The sequence below is a fragment of the Prinia subflava genome, chromosome 5, assembly GCF_021018805.1.
Source record: "Prinia subflava isolate CZ2003 ecotype Zambia chromosome 5, Cam_Psub_1.2, whole genome shotgun sequence".
In the NCBI taxonomy this organism is placed as follows: Eukaryota; Metazoa; Chordata; class Aves; order Passeriformes; family Cisticolidae; genus Prinia; species Prinia subflava.
In genome coordinates, this window is record NC_086251.1 from 46,724,530 (window position 1) to 46,748,842 (window position 24,313).

The 24,313-nt window shown below is 39.6% G+C and overlaps 1 protein-coding gene across 2 annotated transcripts in view; it reads left to right on the forward strand.

The window, feature by feature from the left end:
- The window catches only part of KCNK13 (potassium two pore domain channel subfamily K member 13), a 48,776-nt gene extending 25,288 nt beyond the window's left edge, over positions 1-23,488 (forward strand). The window contains exons 2-3 of one of the 2 annotated variants that reach the window (XM_063399198.1): positions 7,532-7,608; positions 21,971-23,488. In XM_063399198.1, the coding sequence (XP_063255268.1) occupies positions 7,532-7,608; positions 21,971-22,863 (970 nt within the window). In that variant the 3' untranslated portion in view covers positions 22,864-23,488. The remainder of the gene's footprint in view (positions 1-7,531; positions 7,609-21,970) is intronic. The other variant, XM_063399197.1, reaches the window with a different exon arrangement.
- The last annotated feature ends 825 nt before the right edge of the window (positions 23,489-24,313 follow it).

Consider the following 24,313-nt stretch of genomic DNA (forward strand, 5'->3'; position numbering starts at 1 on the left):
AAACAAAATTGTTACCAAATAAAGAGAGCTTATGGGAGAGCTACACTGATTTCCAGCAGGTCGAGGTGTGAATAGATGACAGGATTTAAAAAAAGCAAATATTAATTGCATGGTCAGAGTCCGTTCTGTAACAGCCTGTAAATATTTGATAATACAAGATAAACTGGTGACAATCTACAGGTATTTGAAAACAACCTTATGGGAGGAGTGGATTTAGTTAACATGAAAAAGCATGATTAATAGTAATGGGCTAATATTAAGCAAGAAAAATATAAGATAAATATCAGGGAAAAAATTGGAAATTTTATTAATCATTAGATATCAGATTGTGGTTTTGAATCAACAGTGGTCTAGACGATGCTTAGTGTTAAGTGTCCCAGCTACATGGATTGTCTGTTAGGTTATGTGGCAGTCAATTAAAATTTTTGTGAATATTTTCCTATTATTTGCTTACAAGTTTTTATTGTGCCCAGCAGAGTGTGAGATGGACTACAGTTGCAGATGCTGAGAGAGCTGACGTGCTCAGCCATAAGCAGAAGAGGCACCTATGTAGCATCTCTTCTGGTGAGATGTAGTTCTTGTGCAGGAAAAGATTTTTTATTATGTTATGAGTCAATGAGGGATATTTTGTGAGACATTATGCAGACCCTACTGCATGTTACATTTTAGCCAATTTAATAACTTCATTGAGTTAGAAGTCTTGCTATAATAACAATCCTACTTTAAATTCAGGAATACCATGTAACTTTATTTTAACAGAAAAGATATGTCCAACATGTAGCTTTCAGAATATTAAATCTTTTCATATTTTTCTATGTAATTTAAAAGTAAAAGATTTTATTCCAAGTGCAGGGGGTTTGCACTTGGAATAAAATCTTAACCAAATCCACTTAACCCAATGGATTGGGTTTTTAAGTTACCCTATACAGGTTTAAAATTATTAGGAAATATTTTGGAAATTTTGTGCCTTAAATGGTTTGGGAGTAAGTAACGTGGTGGCACTGAAACATTTGTTATGACAGACTTTAATATCTTGCTTCATTGTTTGTTTTTTTCCACATTGTCTTCTTTCTCTTTAATAGGACTCCTGAAATATGTTAGAGAGACCCAATTTCTCTCCCTTGGTCAAGTTTATGCTTTGTCTTTCTTGCTTCAAGCTACATACTCTACAAAAGTAGAGAGAGAAGATAGAATTTTTAGGGAAAAGTCATGGAAATAATAAGGCATCATGAGATTTGTTTTCTAAGAGAAGTATAGAGGTCATTCTAATTTATGAAAAAGCAGGGGGCTGTGATCCTTTTGTGCCTGCATGAGAAACAGAAATGTGATTTTAGATACAGCCAGTCTAGCAGTTGGGTTTGTATCATTTGACCAGCTTAGACTTTCAGTATTTCTTTCATTCCAGCTGTTGGAGTTATGGCAGAGTTTGTCCATAAGCATTGACAGAGATTCATTCTTTTGGAATTTATGAAGAAGGGGGTTCTTTTTCCTCCTGAAAATTTCATTACTTTCCCATGTCAAGAAGTATTGACAGCAAGAATATTGATATAATTCCAAGTAAATTACTATTACTTTTCTTATTCTCAACAGTTTTGTTGCTTTAAACATAATCTCCCATCTTGTATGTTTCTTTTCAGACATGAACAGCTCTTGCTTTTTTATTTGTCATGTTTTCTGAACTTAATTTGATACATAGGGGGAAAAGTGACTCCTCACATATATCTCTGCATTCTAGGCATTGAACTACATGAGAAGATGCTCTATGGCAGGTATTTGTCTCCAGCTTCTAAAATAGAAGTCTAAATAGTAGAAAGAATGTTAGTCTAGCCTTAATGTTTTACTCTAGCCTTTAACTACCACTCCATCTGCTGATAAACACATTATTGTAGCAGACATGGTGATTATTTAATTGAAATATTTGTAAATCATCACCTTTTTTTTGGTGTTTGCAGCCAAAATATTATGGCATTGTATATTGCTGCCCAGGAATCTGCCCAGGTGTAAAAGCAGAACTCACTTGCTTTCACTAACTGCAAACTAACTAAAAAAATCCTCCAAAGAACCACAGATGGCAATTACTGAAATACTTTCTTGTTGTTGTTTTTCTCACTTTCAGTAGTCTCTGACTGTGTAATTAACAGTGAAGTAGAAAAATAAATGCTTGAGTTGGTTTTGATTTGTATTGTAGAAAAAAAAAGTTATCTCTGAGAGAACCAATTATAACTCTACCAGGATTGGTTTAAACCATTAAAAAAATGAAGAGCACAGAAGATCAGGCTTCTGTATCACTGAAAGAAAATGTCAGATCCATCCATTGTAATTGAAGGTGCAATGAGGAATCATCAGTAGGACTGAATGGCTATCCATCGGTTAATTCATTTCTTGAAGCGAAGACCCATGCACTGCAATTCATCGTGGCTTCAAGCCTATCTCACCAGAGGATAAACTAAGCAAATGTGCAAGTTTTTAAAAGTAGTGACAATATTTTCAGTCATTCACATTTTGGTGAGAAGCTCAACGGGAAGTCTGTATTTGAGACTCAGCCTCACTGTGCACATTGCACACCCGCTTCTTATCTGCACATGCCATCAACAACTGCTTTTCTTTCTAAAAGAGCTGAAGTTCATGTTTCCTGTCTTCACTTTTTTCAAGGCATAAGCCACACACCATCTGTGCACATTCCATTGAAAGGCTCTTATTTCTAGCTGTCAAGCTAAAACGAAGCATCCCTTCAGAGCAGTACAATATTGCTTGTTGACACTCAGTGGGATTCATCCTGGAAGGAAGGAGAAAGTTTTGTCAGTAAAGGAGAAATTTTAGAATGTGTGCAAAGAACTCAAAAGTATCCATTGTCCATGAAGAGATACTTAACTTTCTATGAAGAGTAAATGTGGCAATTTCCTGCATCTTGTTACTTTATATTGGCAAGACCAAGCTTGCATGGATGGAACTGTTCACTTGTTCTGTAGTAGGAAATGTTAGCAATTATTTCTTAATTATTGGAGTCAATATTGCTTTATATCTAGTATGCTAAACACAGCACTTCATCTGTGGATGTGCATGGGCTGTGCATCTGCTTTGAAGTGAAATCTTGTTCTGTTCTGTATTTTGTGTACAGAACTGTAATTATCCCTTGCAATGTTCCAGTTAGTTTACCGGCACATAAATAGTAGGGAAGAGAGGCTTAAAATGTGGATAATGTGAGATTGTTGATTCCTAGCAAATTATGCTTGTATCAAATGGGAGAAGAGAAAAAAACAGGAGCAGGAAAGTTGAATGTTATCTTCAAGTAGAATCACATCTACTTAGACTCTGTCTCAGGTTTCTATGAGCTGCTAGCAGACTTTTACTGTGTCTGTTTAACAATGATAGGAAATGTTTGGAGACCTGAAGATGTGATGGTTCCTGATGTGATTTAGTTCAATTTATTGAATTCTGGCTTGGATAAAATCATCCTTTATTGAAAAAATCCTTTATTGAAATATAAACTGTCAGTGACTATTTAACTATAACTTCTTCAGAGAGCTTTATTCATACTCTGGGAAATAGAAGAATAAAATAAATTTTATGATATTATGATAGGATAGGATAGGATAGGATAGGATAGGATAGGATAGGATAGGATAGGATAGATATGATATCCAGACCTCCTTGCAAGTTTCAGGAGAAGTTCTTGTTAATCTTTGCAGTCAATTTCTTGTCTTAGAAATAAATTTTAAAAACATGAAATTCAAAGCTGCACATGAATAAGGTTTGCCTGAGTCCAGGAGACTTTAGTCCTACTTGGGTTTGTGTTTAAAAGTGAGTAATTTGCCGTACTTGAAAAAAAGTTTGATTTAGCTGAACTGCCATCATATAAAGCAGAGGTGGATGGAATCTAATCTGAACAAGTGTGTCCCAAAGGAGACTATTTGTGTAATGTCCTAGTTCCTCCTCCTCCCCCTGAACTGCCTGGACTTCTGTCAGCCAAGTGCCTAAGGAAAAATAAAACAGGCAAGCAAGCTAATCTAAGCTTTATCTTGGATATAGGAAAAGAAAGGAAACAGCAATGGGATGGAATATTAAAATAAGAAAAAGCAATTACCTGATTGTCCAGGTGGCCTTTGAGATGGAAGCAGCAGTATTGCACTCCTGCTTCCCCTGCACCAGTTCAGGACAGCAGGAAAAGGTGAAGCAGAGGTCACAGAGGAAAAACACTGTCACAGGTTTCCAGCAGCAGCATTGACACACATACCTGTTGCCTTGCTTTCACAGAGCTTTCTGGCTCACTGCTGTAGTCATGGAAAGATTACAAAGCTGAGGCTTGGTGGCATGCATGGACCTGTCCATCTTACACTCCTAAATACAGTTGGAAAAGAACTGAAGATAAAAGTCAGCTTTTAAACTCAGATGTATAATAGCTGTTTCTGCCATTTTCTGTGGTAATGGAAGGAATGAACATTTTTCTTCAATGGAGGGTTGTACAGAAGGGTAACCTGCTCTTTCCCTGGACAACTCAACTGTTCATGTTGAACTGGCTTGTACAAATGCCTGTCACACTCTGCAAGAGAAACTAAATTTCTCTAAAAGAACCTAAATGTGAATTTCCCTAATGGTTACCAAAAAAACCCCAAAAAACCAAATGCCCTGTTAGATGTGAGAAAGGTAGTAAATTGACATCTGCAGATGTCAGCTGCTCCTTATCTTTCACAAGAGGAGAGAAGACAGCAGAGGAAGGTGCAGAGCTGACAGCTTTGATGTGCCTCTGCAGCTCTCCATCTGCTCCCAATCCTTAGCACCCTCATTTTAGGAAGGATGAAAACTCACATGTATTCCAGGAGCAATAAAATAACTTTTAGACTGCTGTTCCATTGGCTGTAGTTTTTTGGAATTGCCAAAGACTGCTTGAGATAATGTTTTATCAGCATTTACAGCCTGCTCCGAGAGCTGTCTCTGCTGGGCTGTTGTTTCTACTCCGCTCCGTCCCCCTGGGTTTCTCTGCCTATGTTCTCCTGTACACAGTTGCCCGTAGCAACACCCATTTGAAAAGGCCCCCGGAGCTGTCATCTCCCCCAGAGGACAACAGTGCCAGCAGCAGCACTGGCAGAGCTCAGCTCTCTGGGCCTCCCCAGTAAGCAAGACTGAAGGAAACATACCTCAGAAAACAACAGTTTCCAGGAATGAGAGGGCAGCATATCCAACACCAAAACCATTTGATGAATCACTTACCTGCTAGGAGCTGTTCTGGTGGAAACACGCTGTCCCTGATGGTCTTCAGAGTCAGAGCTGCACCCCGTTGTTCCAAACCCCTTCCACATCCAGAACCACCTCCACTCTCACACCTGCCTGCTTCTTGTGGGATTGTGTGATTAGCTGGATCAAGACTGAACTGGTTAAAAATACTCTGTCAAAAGGTTCATTTCTAAACTGGAAGAGAGTAGGTTTAGGATTAGGTATTAGGAAGAAATTCTTTATTGTGAGGGTGGTGAAGCACTGTAACAGGTTGCCCAGAGAATGTGGATGGTCCATCCCAGGAAGTGTTCAAGGCCAGGTTGGATGAGGCTCTGAGTAACCCAGTCTAGTGAAAGGTGTCCCTGGCCATGGTGAAGGGATTGGAATGAGGTAGTCTTTAAGGTCCCTTCCAACCCAAGTCATTCTATGATTTTTAACCTCTCCTTTGGATCAATGGGAGGCTACAGCTGCACTGGGACAAGAAAGCCGGTGCCAGGGTCAAGTGGGCAAGAGCTTCTTCTGCTGCCATTGCCACTGAGATAAATCCATATCGAATTTCAGTGTAAATTGAGAAAGCTATGGGTTTTTATCAGTGTAGCTGGCAACTTCTGCATTTATGTGGCGATGCTGGCATAACTGCAGCAGCAAGGCTCAAGCAGAACTTGGTAGGTGGGATCCACTTACAGCGGGATCCACTGGAGTTCTGCACTCAAATTTGCCATCACCTAAAAGTATAAAGGATTTGGTGTAAGGTGTCCAGTGCTGATACAGAGCCAGTACCTCTCAATTCTGTTCCCGGAGATTCAAATCCCAGTCTCTTTCAATATTGCTGTTGGGATGTTTGGACTCAGACCTGCACTCTAGATCAGGTCATTTATCCTCACTCCAAGCTCCGTCTGCATTTTCTCTTTCTTTTCTTCCTTCATCCCCAACCTATTCTTGTTCTTGTGAAACCATAGATATACAGCTTTTGACCCATCAAATTACACAAATTCCATTTAACCAAACAGCTGAACTGCAACAGCAATTAACAAGGCGAGATGTGGCAAGGTCTCTGATCAAGAACAGCTGAAGTTGGTATATTGTTACTCAGAATAGTGGTACAACTCAAAACTGGGCATTGAGGCTTCAAAATCCTCAAGCCTGCCCCCACCAATGGTAATAATGACTTCATTTTTTTATTTGGTGTGCATGACCCTTAATTTCTCTTAATAGGAGGAAGTTATATTATTACTGTTCTTATAGCTATTGCTGTTCTCGTGACCAAATACAAATTAGAAAAGAAGTGTGTTTGGCAGATCTCTAATAAACATAGTGAAATAGAAATATATTATAGCTTCTCAAACTGAATGTGAATTCCTATTGGTCACGTAAAGGATGGGTTTTAGAGAGACTTTGAAAATACACACCAGGTGTGTAAATCTTGGAAGAGAAACTTATGGAAACAGTAGTGGGAACCTAGATTTTCCTTAGCCAATGCAGTGGGTAGAAAAGCTTCCTCACAAGATGCCTTCCTACTCAAAGAAGTGAACCCATGGTTTAAGGTTTTAGATTTGTTCAGCCTGTCAAACTGTGTGCCTGACCCAGCTCTCAGGGATCAGTACAGGCAGCACCGTGTGCTTGGCTCACTCCAAGGAAAGCACTGCTGCAAAGGATTGTGTAAAGGGGGGAATGTAGAAGTTTTAAAATTATGTGTTTGCATTTTACAAGTGAAAGCAGTAAAGCACGTTTCATTTTTAAAGACATCTGCACTCTATCAGTTGGTATCATTGTGTTGAGGAAGACCTGATCCTTGAACTGTGCTGGCGTGTGCTTACTCCTACAGCACTGGAATAAATCTGTCATTTCCTCACATCTGCTCACATCAGTACGTTGTGACTATGCTGAATTACCTGCCCTCACACTGCTGAGTCTAAAAACAGTCACTCCAGGCTATTTAAAATAAAATTAATTGGAGGATACCATAATAAAACCTCAGAATTTACTGAGTAGAACAGATAAAATAATATTAAATTTTATTCAAAGAAGCATAACTGTACAGTCTCCTTAAAAGGGTGCTTTTTATGATGATATATAAAAGGTGGAAGTTTGGGGTTCTTTAAAGTTGCATTTTCTAATGTACCAAAAGTAATATACCATAAGAATTGATGTTTTCAGTAAACCTGAGGTGAGCAACATCCCTGAAAAAAGTAATTCCGTGTGCTGAATGGACTGCAAAGCAAATGGTGTCTTTGCCTGAATCATCAGAGATCTCCTCAAACACAATGGTTCCAAGGTAAAAATGGCAAAGTCCTTAACTGAAATTGTGAATGTTTTGTAGAAAGACAAGAGTGGAAGAACTGCACATCCTCTTCCCCACAAGTTCCAAGGCCTCAGCTGTGGCAAGACATGTAGGAGGTAATCTACAGAGCACTCTGTATTTTCATAATTGAGTTGTGAATAAAAATTGAAATACATGTAGTCATGATTATTTTGTGTAGAAGAGAAATTTTTACCCTAATAATGTATGGAGAAAATACAGTAATTTGTTATTCAAACTATATCTTTTTAGCCACAGAATCTTGTTCTCAAATTTAAATTGACATGCAGTAAAGTAAATCTGGTTTGCTAATATCCCTTAATAATTTTATGGGAACAGATTGATTCTCACATCAAAACTTGTCTGGGAGGAAGCACCCAAAATTCAGTCACATCATGTCATTTAGCCCAGCCTCCCTCATGTCTGTGGTTTTTATTTTGTCAGTAAGTATGTCATGCTTAATCTCTATAAAGTGCTGGAAGCTGATTAATTGGATATTTCTAAGAAGTTTCATGGTAGCTATTTTGTAATATACATGCTTTATTAAGTAATGAAACAAGGTAAAAAATATTTTCTGAGCTTGAATTTTTGCTAAGGAAAACAACAGAAATACGACATCTATCCCAAAATGAAAGAAGACGGGAGGGAGGAAGGACAGAATGTGCAGCAGAGCTGGAATAACATGCAAATCCTGACAGAGCAAGCAGGGAATCAGGGTTCCTATAAAAACTAAAAAATATCCCAACAAAGCCAGATCAGTGGTCCCCTTAGTCCCCTAGCCATTCCAACAGGAGGTGATGCCTGGTCAAAGTCATCAGTGCGTTCTCCTTGCATGCCCTCAGAATTCACAATCATTGGATGTGGATGTTAGAAGGTATCTTCTCTGCCCGTGGACCCTCTGTCCAACAGCAGGGCTTTTTCAAGACAATTTTACTAGACATAGAAACGGAAATTAATACAACTTTTGATGAGCTCACCTGCTCAGTGAAGGTCTAACCAAACAGGATAATCTTCAGGCTGCACCCATACCAGGATTTGGGAAGGAGGTGAAGGTATTGCTAGGCCCTCTGCACTGCCAAATCAGTATTTGTTACATTGGCTGTAGTATGTACCACATGGGGTATGTGGTAATGACTCACAGATGGTCAAGCAGCTGGACCAGCTCCTGAGGTAGATCTTGAATCCAGGTGTCAGGGTTTTTGTAGGTTATGTCTGCAGTAGAAGGTATGCTAAGACATCTTCAGCTTAAATATTATGTTGTCAGTTGTGAGTCTTGTAAATGGATGTTGAAGAGGTCCTGATATTGAAAACTGCAGATTAGAGGATAGGAGGAAGAGGACATGATTTGGCTATAACATGCACATGAAACAGCTGCCATTGCTAGCCAAAGATTGTTCAAGTATATTCAGATCTTCTGTCTGGTGACACCTTATCATCAGTGTTATATGGGCAGTAACAGGTCTTACACAAAAGAAAACTTTTTTGGGGTGGCAGGGCATCTTAATATCCTCATTTGTCAGTGCACGTTCACAGAGATGGATGGGGTTTAATTTTCTATTTACTCATCAAAACATCTTCATTCTTCTTTCCCTGAACTATGCATGCTCTACCAGAATAGTCATTAAATGTTCAAACAAGGATGGATTTTATATTTGATTTTGCACTAGATGCTAAAATGCTTTTTAATCATGGACAGCATTGGATGCTTTATTTCTTAACCAGAAGGATTTATCATTTCATAGAATCACTGAATGGTTTGGGTTGGAAATTATCTTAAAGATCAGCTAGTTCCAATCCCCCTGCCATGGGCAGGGACATTTTTCACTAGACCAGGTTGCTCAAAGCCCCATCCAACCTGACCCTGAATGCTTCCAGGAATGGAGAGTCCACAGCTTATCTGGGCAACCTGTCCAGTGTCTCACCACCCTTATAGTAAAGCATTTCTTCCTAATATCTAGTATAAACCTACTGTCCTTCAGTTTGAGGCCTTTCCTCCATGTCCTATACCTATATTTCCTTTTGAAAAGTCCCTCTCCAGCTTTCTTGTAAGCCTCCTTTAGGTACTGGGAGGTGCTGTAAGGTCTCCCCAGAATGTTCTCTTCTCCAGACTGAGCCACCCCAGCTCTCTCATCCTGTCTACAGAAGAGGTGCTCCAGCCCTGTGATCAACTTCATGGCTCTCCTCTGGGCTCATTCCATCAGGTCCATGTCTTTCTTGTGTGGGGACCACAGAGCTGGACACAGCACTCCAGGTGGGGTCTGACAAGAGCAGAGAGGCAGAAGCCCCTCCCTCAACCTGCTGGTTATGCATCTTTTGATGCAGCCCAGGATCTGGTTGCCTTTCTGGACTGCAGGCACAGCTTGCCAGGTCACGTTGAGCTTTTCATCCACAAGCACCACCAGGTCTTTCTCCCCAGGGTTAATCTCAATCCATTCTCTTCCCAGGCTGTATTTGTGCTTGGGATTCCCCTGACCTGTGTGCAGGAACTTGCACTGGACCTTTTTTAACATCATGAAGTTTGCACAGACTCACCTCTCAAGTGGTCATTTGAATTACCTAAAGCTTGTCATTCCAGTTCTTCTGTTAGGAGAACTATTAGCAATGCATTTTGAAAAAGATAAATCGTAAAGCCATAAATATGTCAAGAGTATACACATTTTAGCAAGCCCAGACACACATCTGGTAAAGAATGTTTTTTTATTTGTCGTGTTTGTAAGCAAAGCATCACTCTTGGGACCACAAAACAGCTGGTGGCTGGTTTTAATTTTTTGCTAGTTTTTTTTTAACCATTTTTTAGAAAACATTCATTGTGATACTTTAAAGCAAAATTTTATTCAAAATACACATCATTTTATTTAAAATCACATCTTTAAATACATATAAAAATATATCTATACACATATATGTACATACACTTATAAATACACTGAGCAAAACGTACTTTAGCCAGTTTTCATTTTACAGGAGGCCAGAAAGGAAAGGACACTGGTGGGTTCTGTCAAATCCAGTATGTGTGATACCAATTTTCATGTGTTCCCAAAGATCCTGGAAGGCAGCAACACAGCACACAGCAAAATATGGTTTCACCAGGTCAACCATAGTTTTCATTAAAGTATCAGCACCCGAGGAGCTCTAATAGCCTTGATGAAGCTGAATACTTTGGAATAATTACTAGCCAATTTTTGATCCTTTTGTTATTTCACAAAATACTTTTGTACTGGACTAGTTAATTTGGTCATTCAGCATTCTAATGTTAATGTATGTTTAAGTCATATTATACACCTGAGAAGAGTCTGGTGTGGTTTTGTTTTTAGGGTTTTTTCCTATATTTTGCACTTGTTTGTGGGAGTTTGGCAGCTATGGTCTGCCTATGCTGCTGAAACAGGGTAAATTTTTCTCTGTCTACATCACTCTTCATCATAGCTGTTGAGAGTTTTTTGAAAACTCCACATAAAAGCATGTTCTTTTCCTCTTCATTTAAAACTCCTTTGGAGAATGTGACTCATTTCTCTACTTGTTAGAAAAATTGCTGTAACTTTGAAAGCATTAATTTCTTCAGCTCCTGGCTGGGTGATGTTTTCTGTGCAGTTCAAAAACCTTTCTTTCACAAATCTGATAGACTCCATCTCTTCAAGTACTTCACTAACAGGTTTTTGATTTTAGAAGAGAATCCTTTGTGGCACAAGTTTTTGTGCATGTTTTTCAGCATGTGCATTACATGCTGTATCAAAGCACTATTGCCTTCTCATGTACGGCAAACTGTTTAGGTTCCAGGAAGCCATTATAGAGAGACAAAAGATGGCACAGACTCTTTTTAGTGCAGAAAGGACTTGATAAATGGCCTCAAAACTTTCAGATTTCTTTTCACACAGTTAGCCACTGGATACCTAGAGTCCTAAGAAATCCTATTATTTAATTATGTGCTTCTTTTCCAAAGCAAAATGTCCTGTTCAGCTGGGGAAGAAGTACTGTGAACTATGAGGTTGGAAGCCTTTAAACCTATTGCTTGTACAGGTGGCATTTTCAAAACTTCTAGAAAAAGCTAGGACCTTACTTTGTCATTTTTTCAAGGGTTTTAAAATTTACAAGTAGATTGTATTTGGAGTAAATTGGGCATTTTTTTCTTCCTCTGGAAGAATACACAATGAATTAAACAGGTGATACTACTATGTTTTTGGATAAACATATTTAGTAAAAGCTTTCTCAGCTTCACTGTTTTCATAAGCAGAGTGTGAAAAAGAAGTTTGATTAAATTTAGTTATTTTACTGGTCAGCATTAACAGTATCAAGTAAACCACACCACATCTGTGAAAAGGTTATTTACAAAGCTGTGTGTTGTATGTAAGCTGCCAACCACTGAACTTTCCTGCTTCCAGGTTTAACAGCTTCCCAAAGACTGGGAAAAGCTATCTTCCAAAATAATCTGAAATCTCTAGGGTGATTCTTGTGATAAATTTCTCTTTGTGCATTTTAAAATGTGTTTCCTTCTTTAAACACCAATGTTTGGAAAGACAGGCCTTTCCGAAGTCCCTGTTCCTTGGCATGAAGGCCAGGACACGGCCTTCAGGCTTCAAGAAAAGGAACAGCACGCTACGTTGCACTCCAGAGTGCAGGTAACCTCTTCAAGGTTCAGCCAGGCATTTCACCCACAAAGTTTTTACTCTTATGTTTTTCATCCTTATCATTTCCATTCAGGGATTGTCATCAGAGAAGAGCTCACTTTCCCTGGAGGCTCCCAAATATTTTCCTGGAAATAGTAGCTGCAGATACCTCTGGGCAGAGAGGAGAGCTCCTCTAGAGGGGCTCACACTTCCAACAGCAGTGTGGTGATTGCTCACCAAATAAAAGCTGTTAATTCAGTTATCCTTGCATAGAAAAATCTCATAAAGCAGAGAGAAAGTAAAAAAAAAAATCTTTAAATAAATAAATAATTTAAATAAAGATCTTAAAATAAAGATGTCGAAAGCTATTATGAACCATTTAACCTTTAATCAAAAGTGTTTCAGAAACAGCTTCACAATTTTACCTCTGAAAGGATTCATTGCAGTTTTATCTTTGCATATATGAACATTTCTATTTCCAGACATCATTAAAATATGATTTTTATTTCCACAAATCTATAAATATCTGACTGGAAAGCCAGAGACCCCTGTTACCCTCTAGATGAATTCCCATCCAACTGGGCACCTACTAAGCAAGGGAGGCCATGCTGAGCAAGGGGGCTGGACTGACCAATCTCCAGAGGTCCCTTCCAACCTTAGCCACTGTCTGATTCTGAAATGCCCATAGTACATCCCTTGTTCAGTTATATCAGAAAGTGCCTAGCTCTGTATCTTCTAACTACTCCTTAACATCTTGCTATAATCTCATTCAGCTCTCCCCGCCTCTGCATGCCTGTCTTGTCCTTGTTTAACTGTTTGCGTGGGTAACACAAATGCTGAGACTTTGAATGTGCCTGATGCACATAGAGCAGGACTGATCATCACCCAGATAGGTGAGAAGAGATTCAGCCCTTGAAATAGGTATTGTGTTGTGGGTGTTTTTACATTTGCAATGGCCCAACACTTTGACAGCAAGCCAAAGTTACTGTGGAGGATTTGGAGTAGCAGGGTGTTGAACCTCCCTGACATATCTTACAAATGGGTCCCGTTTTACATAAATGTTTGGACCTGTTAAAATCATGTGAGTAGACTTGTTCACTGAATTTATGCTTGTCTTACAGGCATTTGCCACTAGAGCTGTCACTACAAGAGCATCTCTGGCCTCACAGGAAGGGACATATGCATTAGATTTAGGGCATCCGTGAGCCAGGGACTCTGCAAGTCCTTTTACATTTTGAAAAAGCCAGACATTTCAAAAACAAAGCCACACGCCTTGCTGTTGGATGGATATGGGCCAGCACAAGGTTTCAGCCATGGCTTATGCTTTTCACTGAGCCAAAATTCACTGTGCTTTCTACTGTTGTCACATCTCTGATTTCTTTTCCTTCATTATGGTATCTTAAGTTTGTCTTGACATTTTTGTACCTGGTGCCAAAAGTGCTTTTTGTAGTAGGTAGTTTGTATAGTCTTTGGAGAAACCCAGCATTATCCAGATTGAGCAACCTGGTCAAGCAGAAGATGTCCCTGCCCATGACAGGAGGATTGGATGAGATGATCTTAGAAGGCCACTTCCAACCCAGTCTATTCTGTAATTCTCTGATTGCTTGACAAGCTCAGATTTTTTCCCCAAGTGTCCATCCATCGGTGCCCCCCACCCCAGAATAAATGTTTGCTTTCAAAATGTAAAAAAAAAAGAGAAATAGCCTTTGGCCCCTTCATAACTCCTGGCTTTTGAGACACAGATTAAGAGATACGACATTCAGAGTTACTAAAACCAAAGTTGAAGTTTATCATCATATGTTCATCTCAACCACTCTAAGGTTTGTCATTTCTCCATCACCAGTTGTCCAGTGATATATATTCACTGAAATCTCTGATAATGTTGTCTGTCATCATTTACCAGATTTTAAAATTTTAATTACAATAATAATATCTGCTTCTGCTTTTATACAGAATATTTCAAAATCCTTATTACACACAATACCAATGGCCTTTTCTATATGGTATGACTTCATGAGCTTTGCTTCATATTTGTAGTTCCTGCAGGACCTGCTTGAGTACTATGATTTTTTTTTTCCTTTATTATTAGCTTTTGGGGGCTTTCTGTCAGTCTCCAAGAGACTAAAGCAATATCTGTACTGTCTTTTATGCCATGGTCTTTTGATCTGTCCTGTAGTTTGATGTATCCAAGCATCAGGCCAACCTAATTTTCTGGGTGAGGTTTTTGTTTCCTGGGAAGTAGCGATGCTGAGGCCCTTGGCACGTGGTGGTCCTGGTAGCAGTGGCTACCAAACTTCCTCTCTGACATCCAGATAAGGCTTGAAATTGATTAGGAAAATGTAATCACACACAAACACACCTGCACATGTACTGTTTCTTCAGCTTACCGAAAGGGAGTTCTTATCTGTGTCCAGCTTCCTTACAGTCTGTAATACTGCAGATTTTTTGTCTTTACTTTTTTAATACTCACAGGTGAGATATTTTTGCTTTAGTTGAATCACAAGAGACATTGTTGCTTAAAATTGTTGGTATATAAAGCCAGGGAAGAGCTTTAATTTTACAAAATCCCCTCACTGAGATGCCCCTAACAGTATGTCCCCAAGCTCAGGTTATCAAGAGGATTCAAGCAGACACCACCCTGAGGGGACCAAAAAGTCTGCTTCATTTCCGATACTTTTACCCCTAAATTAGAAGACATGCTAAAGCTTTATTCCAGAGAAAACCTGTATATGCCAGCAATAAAGTAACAATAAGCAATTTTAAACTAGCCTTTGAAAATTCTTGAAATACAGGCAGCTTTGTATGATTTAAAAAGGCCAGTTTTAGAGTAGATGAACTTACAGCTTAATGAGTACACAGTATTATGTTCCTATTCTATGCTGGTTTGGGTTATTATGTTTACACAGACTGAATGACTGCAAACAAACCCTTGAAACTGTTAATTAGATTCATGATTCAGATAAACTGTTATCCTGCCAAGATGATTATGGTTTGAAGTTACTATTTTTTAGTAAGGTAGACTGTCCAACAGAAAATAAATGTTTATATTCAAAAAAAAGAGAAGATTTCTATGTATGCATATGTATCTGACTCAGATGTAATTTTGTATATTTTTCAGTTTTGCGTATATATATATGAATCTTGTCCACAGAATTACCACTTGTCATTATTACTGTACCCATGCCAAGACAGAAGCTGTTAAGCCATTTGAGCACAGGATTTCAGGTTGTCTTGGAGCCAGGCACATGGACGCATAAATGTCTTTTCATACAACATAGTAAAAAGAAAATGTGATTGAATAATTAATACAAAAATGTATTTAATATTCAATGTATATTATTTAATTAGATAAATGTTTATATGTTTTAAGGCTACATAAAAACCTTTAAATGACTGTTCAACAAGTTATGAAGCTTGAAAATAATAATAAGGTATTTCAAAACTGAACTTTGTTCAATCCCTATGGTAACACAAAAGTTGTACAGAGGTACAAATCTTTCTAGGGGTGATGGAAATGCACTAATCCTAGCACCTTCAGCATCAAAAACTACAAAAAAATTATAAACAGAAACCTGAAGGTGGGCATAAAACATTTATACATTGAATTTAGGATCACACAGTAGCTGTAATAAGGCTGTGTATATTTAGAATACCTGGTGTGAACTTTAAATAAAATATAACCTTAATTATATAAAACAGAATGGCAATGTTTTCATGGATTATCTTATGTGAAAATCTTGCAATAATGAAAATTACAGTCATGTATTCTTGAAGGACTACACAGACGTGATAACAGAGGTGTGAACAGACCCCTCAAGGTGTCTATTAAAACTGGGTTTTTGATGACATGATTCTTTTAAAGTTATCCCTTTAGCATTCCTTATACTTATGTCTTTTAGATTCCTTAACATTGGAAGCTTTACTTAAGGTAGGTTTCTGTTCAAGGCAGAACATGCATTTCCATATGTGAAATGAGAGAAGGGCAGTAACAGGCATGTAGCTCTCCAGACAGGGTTTAACAATGACTCTCTGTGAGCTGAACTTTGCTGTTTTAAATAGAGACATTGCCTCACACTCCAACACAAACCAGTTTATCTTGTGCCTTCAGGAACAAACCAGTGAAAGCCCAAGGTTTTGCTATTTCTAACCTCAAAGTCCCATTCACACACTTGGTGTGACACTAACCTACAACTGTGTCACAGTGTTGGGTTTACAGAAGCCTTTCCTCAGAGGGCAAGAAGTCTTACACCCAATCTCTTACACAAGTCTTCTGTCCCAGTGATGGCACAGACCGAGCACAGCATCCATGCAGTCCTCAAACCATTATCTCCAACCAGCCCTCCATCCTCACTGAAACAGTGTCAGGAGTTCTGTCTGTCCAGTGTGACAAGTCTCCAAACAAGTTTGAGAAGGAAAAAGATCCCATATATGTGTTGTTTCATCAAGCCATCCTACACCGTTAGTTCCAGCATCTGTGTTTGTCCTTTTGGAATGGACTGAACCCTGCCACAGGTTACATCCCTCTGGTCCTGCCTGTGCATGACATAGCAGGTGCAGGCTGGCACAGATGGAAGCAGCAGCAGCACTCAGGGCAGGTCCCAGGTCACCAAGCAGCTGAGCACTCATCATAGCAGTCTGCAGTTATGACTCAGTTCAAACAGCCCTGGAGACATTTCCAGGTTTTATAGCTCTGGAGTGCTGGATGTGCTGGGTAGGAGATGCAGAGGTTGTTCGGGCAGACAAATCAGAAACAGAAGAGCATAGAGCACAGAGGAATGCTGTTATAGCCGTGTATCCCTGCCTCCCTGGGCAGGCTGAGCCTTTCCCCACCACTTAGGCATCTGCACAAGAAAACAGCATTGGCAATTAAATAAATGATACCACGCCCCTGACTGTCCTGATAAAATATTCTATTGTCAAATAATTGTTGCATTAAAGGAAAGTTTCATGGCTTGCTCATCCTCCCTTCCTCATAAGAGACAAGGTCAAGATGTTGAAATGCATGAATGATGATGTTGATATGCATGGATGTATATCTCACCAGCCAGCCATACAGTTCAGATTATGATCTTCCACTGATGGGAAATCAGAGGTGTCTGCATGCATATGTGTGTGTGTGTGTGTGTGCGCTTTTCTGCCTAGACTTAGCAAAATCAGCAACACTAAAGATATTTTTTCGTATCAGAAATTGGACCTAAGTACAGGTTTGTTGCCATCAGGTAGCTGTGGCAGCACCACGCCTGCTTCCATCAGTGTGTCCTCTCATACAGTGGAAGTCTTCACAGGAATGAGTCTTTTCCTTCTCTTTCTGGAAAGAAGGACTTAATGTCCTCCTTCCTTTCTGGAACAGGGCATTTTTACAAGCTTGCTGACATAGCAGTGTCGTGAGGGCAGCAATGTGACAAGATTTGAGAGTCCTTTAGCTATTCCTACAAGAGTCTCTACAGGTGAGAATTACTCCAGCAGAAGTAGTTTTGTCAGGAGTACTTGTTCTGCTCAGAGAGCACCAGAGGAGGTTATCATGGCAGAAGTGAATTTTGCCAAAATATTGATGTCTGTACAGTGTTGGCACTACGAAGTATAGGACATTTTCTCAATGAAGTCTTTGAAGTACAGCTTCTGTTAGAGTTGTTTTTTCTGTCTCTTTTAGAAGCACAAATCATACTTATGTAGATAGTACGGTACAGAATGTCTGAAAAAAGGAGGGTCAGCATCTTTGCAGGTATCTAAGGCTTCCTATATTTCTCTTTACTGATTACTATTTTCTTGATTTTTTTCACTGCAGTTGAAAGTCTTTGTCCTGTTTAGTTTGGTTCACACCTATCATGAACCTCAATTATTATCCATTGTCTATTTCACTGGAAATTCATCATTTCCCCAGTGAGTGTCTAAACGGAACTGATAGAGAAAAAGAAATAAATATAAAATACATTAGGAATACAGACACAACATCAAAAAGAGCTCTCATTGTAGGCTAAACTGGAACGCTGTTTTGTGTTGATATTTATATTTCTAACATCACAGTGACTCGTTGCTACAGTGTTGCCCCCTCTTTCTGCCTACTTCCTCTTTGTGGGAAGGGCAGGAGCAGTGAACTGCACACATTCAGAAAGGAAATGAGACCTCTCAGAAAGGAGAGATATTTTTCAGAACAATGGAAAGACCCAATTGCATGATCTAAAATTACCTGTGAAATCTATATGTGTGTCCCAGTCTCCCTACACACACGCTATGTGGGGTGCCCCAGGCTTCATTCATGATGAACTATTTCTTATACTTTTTCATGGCACCAGGTGCACCAGGAAATGAAAACTGAAGTTTTAATTAATGTAACCTGTGAATGTCAGGACATCCAGAATTAAAACACAAAATGCCAAACCATGTGTCACCAGCCAGAGGGACATGAGTGTGGGTAATGACCCACAAGTAGCACACCAGCTGGTAGCACTGGAGCAGTTTGCAGCAGAAGAGATGAAATTACCTAATATTGGCCTGGAATAGGCAGTTGATGCCTGTTTCCTCTTGTTCCATTTCAATGTAATCTTTCTGCTGTTAGATTGAGATTAATATTTGCTTGATGTTATTCACTGTTTGCTGTTGGAGGATTCTGCTTTAGGAGAGCTTCCTGTTGGACCTTAGTCCTTCTTATCAAACTGGCTATCCATAAGAATTACAGCTGCTCGCTTTTCTCCATTTATACCCTGTATTTACTTCAAGAAATAATGAAGTGTGATTATATTATACTGTCAGTGTGATTTCCCTTTACAGTTTGGTTTTTTTATATAAGTGTATACTTTTGGAATATCCACAAAATATAACCTGAACACACAGGTGAATTTTAGAGTGCTTTGCAGCACCAGACTTCATAATAGAAATTCTGCTGCCAAAACAAAATCCAAAAATTTGTTCCCCATAAGAGGTGTGTGCAGTGTTTAGAAAAAATTTTCTGACTCTATTTGGAGTTTAAATTTATTCCAACTTCTAAAAAAAGTAGATCTGCTGCAGAGAAATTCAGAATCAATATGAATATTCACCAAAAAAACCCAGAATTCTTGCTTAGGCAATAGGTGAAAAAACCAAACCATAGTATTTGGAGGATAAGTGAAGTATAAGAAATGTACTTGCTCAGTTCAGCTGAATATTAAGAAAGATCACACTAATTTATAGAAGTCAATTGATCGTGAGATACAGGTAAATCAGTATTATACTGATTTCAAAATAGGATCCTGAAATTTTTACTAAGAATGCTGCCTTCATTGCTGGGCTTGTAAAGTTAGGATTTGTCGTGCATTTCTATCAATGGTGATAATCCAATGCCATATTTGCAGACATGTCTAACAAATTAATTGAAACACTTTTTAGTACCTGAAAAACATTCTATTTTCCCAAGACAAAATGATCTGATTTCCACTTGATTAACTATAATCTCAATTGCTACTTGAAACAGTGCTTTCAAGAAAAGTCACCCAACTTATAAAATAAAATTCACTAAACTTAATCAGCATTTTCTCATACCATAAAATCACTGGCATTTTTTTCCTGCAGTTATGTCCTTTTTTTTCTTCATCATAAGAAGCAATTTTGTATTTTCAAATAGTCTCCAAGTGTCAGCCACTGCTTTGATTTCCTCTTTTATATTATTTCATCATTTCATTCTGTATTTGCTTCCCAATCTGCAATGTAACTTCTTGCTCTTTCACTGTTGTGGTCTCTGGGTCACACTGGTTGCTCACTGTGTCGTTTGTTCATAGTCCACCACGATTCCCTGGAATGCCTATTGAGGGCCTTTGTGAAGCCTTTGCTGGTGGGTCACAGAACAAACCCAGCAACAAAACCCAGTCAGCCAAAGAAACAACCCGAGGAGTTCAGGCTCCAGCTGTGATGCCAGTGGCAGGATCCCAAGAGAGACCTGTGGGAAGCAGCCCAAAGGCATAAAACTGCCCTGGGAGTGGGAGCCTTAACTGCATTTCTCTTTCCAAGGCATTTCCTTTATGCTGTAGGAGATGCCTGCCAGTCCCTAAATGCTGTTCACCCTGTGTCAGGGGCTCCCCCCATTTCCATCTCTGCCCAGCCTACAGCTGCTTCCCTTCTTCAAGGAACAGGGTGGGGCAGGCACATGGCAACCCCTCACTTCCCTCCCCACAGCTTCTTTGGGCAGAGCTCACCAGCTGCAGGGAGATTCCTCTTGTTCATTGTTTTTTTGTGTCTGTCCACAGGGTGGAGGCCATGACTTGCACATAAGCCAGCCTGCACAGAAAATAAGCATTAAAACTAGAATTATAGAGAGATCAAGTAATGGAACAGAAAGGGAGGGTGGAAAGCAAGAGGAAATATTTGTGTGCCAAAGACAACAACAAGAAAAAGTTCTTGTAGTGAAAAACGTTTTGTCTGTGGTTTGTCACTTGTCATGTTGTTTTCCACACCACAGAGCTGCAGTCCTGCTCTCTCTAGCACAGAAATTTAATGAGGAGGCTGGAGCTTCCTGTAGGACCACTTGATGTTTGATTGTGGATGCAGGCAAAAGTGCAGTGACGCTGGAGAGCCCAGAGCCCACGCTTGGAGCTGTTGTTAGTGGCGCTCGAGCTGGAGGGGTGAGGGCTGACACTTCACAGTGTGAGGCAGGACCAGTGTTAGAGAGGAATCTGTGCTGGCAGCAGGTTGCTGCTGAAGGGAAGAGGGGTGCAGTTTGGCACTGTTGGAAACATGGTTTTTTCACACTGCTCTTGTCTTTGAAGTACAAGTATATCATACTGACTATATTTTCCTTTATTTCTCAGAGCCTAATATCTTTATTTCATAATTGACATCTGATAAAGAGAAAGAAAAAAAACCCCAGTGTCTCCTGTGATTTTTCTGTCCTGTCAACAAACATGTTTTTGCTTAGTTGGTCAGTTATGTAGTCCTTTAATAATCCTGATAAAACACCAGCAAAGATTTGTCATGAGTGTCACTCCAATTTGCTCAATGATGTTCTGGACATCTTTTTATTCTTTAGTAATCTTATTAAAGCACAATTGTCTTATCAACAGCTTTAACCAAAACAAAATTATTCTTTTCAGGCTTTAAGATGGGAAATATTTGAGAGTAGACTGAAACACCTCTGGCCTGAGAAATCCCATGACAGGGAATCAGGACACATGATGAGATCCATATGCAGACTTGAGCTTTGGAGTGGGACACAGGGAAATAGAAAACCTTCAGCAATGCTGATTTGAAAAGGGGTTGATAATGAGTGACTGACATCTGAGTCAGATGCAGGGCATCTTTAACTCCTACTGGGACACTCGTGAGGGGCTGCTGATCGTGTCAGGGGCTGTCATCTGGTGTGTGCTTCCAGCCTAGGCTTCCACAGCCAGGCTACAGTGGGTGCTGAGTGCTGGGTGATATGCCACCTGCACTAACACCAGCAGTCAAGTGAGCCTCACAGAAATGTCACTTTGTGTTCCAAAGACTTGCTCTGGAAGGCAAGAGCCACCCCTGGGGCAGAGCCATGGTGCAGAAAAGCATCAGACAGAAGAAACCAGCTGTGATAACCCCAAAGCCTGGAAGTGATCCAAAGCACAAAGAGAGAAAGAGTGAACCTAGCAACCAGACCAAAATTCAGACCTCCTCTAAACTCTCTTTTCCTGTCCATGTGTTTTGTTCTGCTTTTTTGTTTCATTCTGATTCAGGAGGAAATGCTGGCATGTGTTCCTTCCCCTTACAGCTCAGACACAGTCAAGCACAAGAGGGTAACATCTGGGGAGAATATATTTTCTCTCAAAGCTGAACTATACCACAAGGATTTGCTACCAGTTCATCGGTCTTGCATGGTGCCCTACAGGTTTATTTTTTTCAACTGTTCTTTTTTGTCTTCCAGGATTTGGTATGACCACCCCAGCCACCGTTGGAGGCAAAATTTTTCTGATATTTTACGGCCTTATAGGATGTGCAGGGACCATTTTGTTCTTTAACCTGTTCCTGGAGCGCTTGATCACTGTCATAGCCTACGTCATGAAGTCCTGCCACGAAAGACAGCTGAGGAGGAAAGGGGTTCTCCCTCACAACGGCCGGCGGGGCTCAGGGACCTCTGAGGTGGACAGCCTGGCGGGCTGGAAGCCCTCTGTGTACTATGTTATGCTGATTTTATGTGTAGCATCCCTCATCATTTCCTGCTGTGCCTCTGCAATGTACACACCAATTGAAGGGTGGAGTTACTTTGACTCACTTTACTTCTGCTTTGTGGCCTTCAGCACCATTGGTTTTGGTGATCTGGTCAGTAGCCAGAACATCAGGTATGAGAGCCAAGGCCTTTACCGCTTTGGCAACTTTGTCTTCATACTCATGGGAGTGTGCTGCATCTATTCCTTATTTAATGTGATCTCTATTGTCATCAAGCAGTCCATAAACTGGATATTAAAGAAGTTGGCCTGCAAGTGCTGCCACAGATGCCAAAGAAGATTGTTTCGTTCACGGAGGAATGTGGTAATGCCAGGAAATGTACGCAGCCAGAGGAACATCTCCATCGAGACTGACGCTGTCAATGAGAGTGACACAGACAGACGCCGTCTGTCAGGAGAGATGATCTCCATGAAGGACTTCCTGGCCTCCAATAAGGTCTCACTGGCCATCATGCAGAAACAGCTGTCAGAAACTGCTAATGGGTATCCAAGGCAAATGAGCTCTAGTTCGAAGCAAAATGGATTCTCTGGTGGGGTTGGAGCCCTAGCAATTATGAATAACAGACTGGCAGAGACAAGCATGGATAGGTAAAATAGTACCAGTAATAACAGCAAAATAGTGTGAACTATTTCAACAGGTATTGAAACAACGTGAATCAAGTGAAATAGCTAGAGAGAGAGCACCACCAGAGGGTGGGATGATGTAAAGAGCATACCTCCTCATGGAAGACCTCTTGCCTTTTTTGGGGGCTGTCAATGTTTTTGCATTGTACCAGTCCCGGTCTTCCTTCTTCTCCATCATTCTGCTCCTCAAGCAGGAAGGTTACTGCAGGAAGATTTTAATTTAGCTTTCAGATAAAATTTCCATGTCCTATTCTTCTCCATTATGTGACACACAGATTTCGGGACAAGAAATCTGTGGGATGGGAAGAAACCAAGAGTGTCTACTGAACATATTTTTAATTTAGAGATTGTTTGGAACTTTCTGTCTTACTCTTATCATGCCTGTTCCCTGGAAGTGACTTATCTGAGACCAAAAGATGAATCAGCCTTTGTGATTTTGCAGATCTAATTTAATGAAAAATAGTATGAAAGTTGGTAGGTATATTCTGGAGCTATTGTAATGCGAATGGGAAGAGAATTTTGCCTTTAGAATTTATTTAGTCTTTCCTATAAGAGGATACTGTCAAAAGTGATAGAATAAAAATTTATCCTACTTCTGTTTTCTTTTCTTCATTTGCAAAACATGATTCTTTTCCAAGGCTACTTTTTCTTCTAGAGTTGAATTACTGTGGCTTTCTGTTTCAAAAATGTCAAATTAAATTGAAAATTGACATACTGACGAGTATGACTTAGTCCACAATAGGAATCAAAGGCTTTCCAAATTTCTGTTCATAATTGCCTCAATTATGACTGAAGCATCAGCATTGTGTAATGCAACTGGTAACTGAGTTTACACAACAGGCTTTAGTATGCACTTAGATTGCCATGCCAGCATCCTGAGAGTTATTATAAATTACTGTGATCACAGAAACACTTTGGCAGTGTCCTTTTTCTCTTTTCTGTAACTCTGTCATTCTTCATCTGTTTCTCTGGCTTTCAGTGATAATAATGACAGGGTCTTGATTAGGGAAATAGAAAGTGGTTTAATTCTTTGTTTTTCTCAATGAAATGCTCTGAGTGTTCATTATTACTAGAAAGGAAATTTCAATGAGAAGAATAATAACAGTGAGACAATCATGAAAACAGGAAAAGAAGTGATCTTTAATGACAGTGAAATCATCCTTTATATTAGGAAGCTAGAGAAATAAGGGATTAAATTAATATAAAACCTAGCAAGAATTTAAGGAAGACTGGGCTGAATTCCTGATTCTCCTTTAAACATGCAACACCATAAAGCTAAACAATATATGAGAGTGTAAATAAGCAGAATTGGTCACAGAGGACCCCATCCCCTGGAAAGAATATTGTAGGCATCAGGACTAAATGTTTTCTCACAGCTGGAAAGCCTTTCAGAATACTGCAATATTAGAAAATTTAGA